The sequence below is a fragment of the Sciurus vulgaris genome (genome assembly GCF_902686455.1).
Source record: "Sciurus vulgaris genome assembly, chromosome: X".
Classification (NCBI taxonomy): Eukaryota; Metazoa; Chordata; class Mammalia; order Rodentia; family Sciuridae; genus Sciurus; species Sciurus vulgaris.
This window is the reverse complement of record NC_136471.1, coordinates 22,743,406-22,748,300: the sequence shown is the minus strand read 5'-3', so window position 1 is coordinate 22,748,300 and position 4,895 is coordinate 22,743,406. Positions and strand designations below refer to the sequence as shown.

The window sequence follows — 4,895 nt, the reverse complement described above, 5'->3', positions numbered from 1 at the left end:
TATCTTTATCCCGGCTAATTCCTTGCTTGTTTGTTTGTTCGCTACTTTATAGAGGAAGAAAGGCTTTGCTTACTTTTAGTTTTAGAGGAAGAGAGTCTTTGAGAGGAATAAAGACTTTGCTTAGTGGAAGAGAGACTTTGCTTAGAGGAAAAGAGACTTTGCTTAATTTTAGAGAATGCTACTCTTTCAGAGAGGCTACGCTTATCAGAGGTCTACTGCTTCTTAAAGGTGGGTCACTTCTTGGAGGTGCGCCGTGTGGCATGCGGCATGTGGCCTACGTCCTATAACCTGCGACCCCTGCCCAGGGACCCCTGCCCAGAGAATGTCCTATATACCTAAGGCAGCCAATCAGCTTAGGATTAGCACAATTGAAGAACGCCCCTCGGTACCAATCAAGAAAGAATGAGGAATATCTGTTGACCACTAGCACAAAACAGACATTAACTAATTAGGCAAAAGTAGATCACTCCGTGTTAACACTAACTATGTGCCACCTCTTGGCTCAAAGCCAGCCGCCATACTAGGGCTACCCAAACATGTCTCTGCAAGACCCTAAGAGCTAGGAGGGACTGGAACAACATATTGCAAGCTCTGAAAAAATGTGGATGCCAACCAAGAATCTTATAGCCAGCAAAACTAACCTTCAGATTTGATGAAAAAATAAAATCCTTGCAAGATAAGCAAAAGTTAAAAGAATTTATAAATAGAAATCCTGCACTATAGAACATTTTCAGCAAAAATATTCCATGAGGAGGAAATGAAAGACAATAATGAAAGTCAGCAAAGGGAGGAACTACAGTAAAGTAAAAGCCAATCAAAGGAGAAACCAAGTCAAGTTAAAAACCAAAAATAAGCCAAAATGATCAGGAATACAAATCATATCTCTATAATAACCCTGAGTGTTAATGGCCTAAACTCATCAATCAAAAGACAGAGACCGGCAGATTGGATTTAAAAAAAAGCCAGCCGAGGTGAAAGAACCATCCCTGCGTCCCCTCCCGGAAATGACGAGATTTGACCTTTGACTCTCAGAGAGCGCGGCGCTTTCCGGAAAGTTCTGGAACCAAGAGCGGCCCGGGAACCAGCCTAAGTGGGACGGAGAGGACTGAGCTTGCTGGCCTGACCCTCCGCAGAAATGCTTCGATTACCCACAGTCCTTCGCCAGATGAGACCAGTGTCTAGGGCACTGGCTCCTCATCTCACTCGGGCTTATGCCAAAGATGTAAAATTCGGTGCGGATGCCCGAGCCTTAATGCTTCAAGGTGTAGACCTTTTAGCCGATGCTGTAGCTGTTACAATGGGGCCAAAGGGAAGAACGGTAATTATTGAACAGAGTTGGGGAAGTCCCAAAGTAACAAAAGATGGTGTGACTGTTGCAAAGTCAATTGATTTAAAGGATAAATACAAAAATATTGGAGCTAAACTTGTTCAAGATGTTGCCAATAACACAAATGAAGAGGCCGGGGATGGTACCACCACTGCTACTGTACTGGCAGGCTCTATTGCAAAGGAAGGCTTCGAGAAGATTAGCAAAGGTGCTAATCCTGTGGAAATCAGAAGAGGTGTGATGTTAGCCGTTGATGCTGTAATTGAGGAACTTAAGAAGCAGTCTAAACCTGTGACAACTCCTGAAGAAATTGCCCAGGTTGCTACGATATCTGCAAATGGAGACAAAGAAATTGGCAACATCATTTCTGACGCAATGAAAAAGGTTGGAAGGAAGGGTGTGATCACAGTAAAGGATGGAAAAACACTCAATGATGAATTAGAAATTATCGAAGGCATGAAGTTTGATCGAGGTTATATTTCTCCCTACTTCATTAATACATCAAAAGGTCAGAAATGTGAATTCCAGGATGCTTATGTTCTATTGAGTGAAAAGAAAATATCTAGCGTCCAGTCCATCGTACCTGCTCTTGAAATTGCCAATGCTCACCGGAAACCCTTGGTCATAATTGCTGAAGATGTTGATGGAGAAGCTCTAAGTACACTTGTTTTGAACAGGCTAAAAGTTGGTCTTCAGGTTGTTGCAGTTAAAGCTCCAGGTTTTGGTGACAACAGAAAAAACCAACTTAAAGATATGGCTATTGCTACTGAGGGCGCAGTGTTTGGTGAGGAGGGTTTGACCCTAAATATTGAAGATGTTCAGCCTCACGACTTAGGAAAAGTTGGAGAGGTCATTGTCACCAAAGATGATGCCATGCTTTTGAAAAGAAAAAGTGATAAAGCTCAAATTGAAAAGCGTATTCAAGAAATCACAGAACAATTAGAAACCACAACTAGTGAATATGAAAAGGAAAAACTAAATGAACGACTGGCAAAACTTTCAGATGGAGTAGCTGTGCTGAAGGTTGGTGGGACAAGTGATGTCGAAGTGAATGAAAAGAAAGACAGAGTTACAGATGCCCTCAATGCTACAAGAGCTGCTGTTGAAGAAGGCATTGTTCTGGGTGGGGGTTGTGCTCTGCTTCGGTGCATTCCAGCCTTGGACTCACTAACTCCAGCTAATGAAGATCAAAAAATTGGCATAGAAATCATTAAAAGAACACTTAAAATTCCTGCAATGACCATTGCTAAGAATGCAGGTGTTGAAGGATCTCTGATAGTTGAGAAAATTCTGCAGAGTTCCTCAGAAGTTGGTTATGATGCTATGCTTGGAGATTTTGTGAATATGGTGGAAAAAGGAATCATTGACCCAACAAAGGTTGTAAGAACTGCTCTACTGGATGCTGCGGGAGTTGCTTCTCTGTTAACTACAGCAGAAGTTGTAGTTACAGAAATTCCTAAAGAAGAAAAGGATCCTGGAATGGGTGCAATGGGTGGAATGGGAGGTGGTATGGGAGGTGGCATGTTCTAACTCTCAGAATAGTGCTTTACCATTATTAATGAACTGTGACAGGAAGCTCAAGGCAGGGTTCCTCACCAATAACTTCAGAGAAGTCAGTGAAGAAAATGACTGAAGAAAAGGCTGGTTGATGTTTAAGAAAATCACTATAACCATCAGTTACTGGTTTCAGTTGACAATACATAATGGTTTACTGCTGTCATTGTCCATGCCTATAGATAATTTATTTTGTATTTTTGAATAAAAAGACATTTGTACATTCCTGATTAAAAAAAAAATAAAAAAAAAAGACACAACACTATGCTGCCTTCAGGGGACTCATCTCATAGGAAAAGACATCCACAGACTAAAGATGGAAGGAAAAAAACGTATCATGCACATGTACTCAGTAAAAAAGCAGGGTTTTCCCACCTCATATCAGATAAAGTGGACTTCTAGCCAAAGTTAGAAGGGATAAGGAAGGTCATTTCATACTGCTTAAGGGAACCATAAATCAACAAAACATAAAAATAATAAATATTTATGTCCTGCAATGGTTAATTTGAATTGCCAACTTGATTGGATTAAGAGATGGTGATGATTTAGAGGCCTCTGCGTATGTTAATGAGGGCATGTCTAGGAATGATTGGAATGTGGGATAGTGAATTGAAGTGGAGTCCCTCCCTAATCATGGGTGGCACCATCCAATAGGGTGGAATAAAAGTTGGAAGAACAAGGAACCAGATGCAGATGCAAGCTCGGCTCTTCTTGAACGAGTTCTTCATTGCCGCTTCTATCATCTGAGGATATTGGACTCTCACTTCTTCATTCTTCCAAAGCTGACTGTGCCAGTGATTCTCCAGGTAGTTTTCAGAAGCCTGGGTCTTGGACTAGGGTAACACTGTTGATTTTTCTTGTTCTGGGGCTTCTGGGTCTTGGATTGCACAGCTGCTGTTTCTTCCAGCTCTCCAGCTGCATACAGTCATTGTGAACTATCCAGCTTCTGCTCGTGTAAGCCAATCTAATAAATCCCCTTTTATAATCATACTTCCTATTGATTCTGTTCCTCTAGAGAACCCTGACTAATACAGTCCCCAACATGGAGCATCCATGTACGTTAAACAAACTCTTCTTGATTTCAGGAATCAAATAGACCACAATACAATAATACTGGGTGACTTTAACACAACCCTCTCACCACTGGATAGATCTTCCAAACAAAAACTGAAAAAAAAAACCCATAAAACAAAATAATACAATCAATAATTTAGACTTAACAGACATGTAGAGAATATTTCATCAATGAGCAAATACACTTTTTTTTCTCAGCAGCACATGAATCCTTCTCTAAAATAAACCATATGTTATGCCACAAAGCAACTCTTAGCAAATACAAAAAAACCAGAGATACTACCTTGCATTCTGTCATATTGTAATGGAATGAAATTAGAAACCAATGATAAAATTAAAAATAGAAACTACTCCAACACCTAGAAACTAAATAATATGTTATTGAATGATGCATGGATAGCAGAAGACATCAGGGAGGAGATAAAAAATTCTTAGAAGTAAATGAGAACACCAATACAGCATACAACATCTCTGGGACACTAGGAAAGCAACACTAAGAGGCAAGTTCGTTGCATGAAGCTCATTCAATAAAATAATAAAAAGTCAATAAATAAATGACCTAACATTACTGCTCAAACCCTAGAAAAAGAACAGATCAACACCAAAAGTAGTAGAAGACAGGAAATAGTTAAAATTAGAGTTAAAATCCATGAAATCAAAAGAAACAATTCAAAAAATTAACAAAACAAAAAGTTGGTTCTTTGAAAAAATAAACAAAATTGAAAAAACCATAGCCACACTAACGAAGAGGAGAGAGAAAATTCAAATTATTAAAATTTGTGATGAAAAGGGCAAAATCACAACAGATACTATTGAAATACAAAACATAATTAGAAACCACTTTGAAAATCTATACTCCAATAAAATATAAAATTTCGAAGACATCAACAGGTTTCTACAGACATATGACTCACCCAAACTGAATCAGGAGGACATACAC

General features: G+C 39.4%; 1 protein-coding gene across 1 annotated transcript; it reads left to right on the top strand.

Moving 5' to 3' along the window:
- Positions 1–1,055: 1,055 nt before the first annotated feature.
- On the top strand, positions 1,056–2,956 carry LOC306651661 (60 kDa heat shock protein, mitochondrial-like). The gene has a single exon (XM_079124345.1). It carries the CDS (start codon positions 1,136–1,138, stop codon positions 2,855–2,857), a length of 1,722 nt encoding a protein of 573 aa, XP_078980471.1. The 5' UTR covers positions 1,056–1,135; the 3' UTR covers positions 2,858–2,956.
- The last annotated feature ends 1,939 nt before the right edge of the window (positions 2,957–4,895 follow it).

What these genes read in the sequence shown, in the direction of transcription:
- LOC306651661 (XM_079124345.1), top strand. Translation starts at nt 1,136, where the DNA reads ATGCTTCGATTACCCACAGTCCTTCGCCAGATGAGACCAGTGTCTAGG.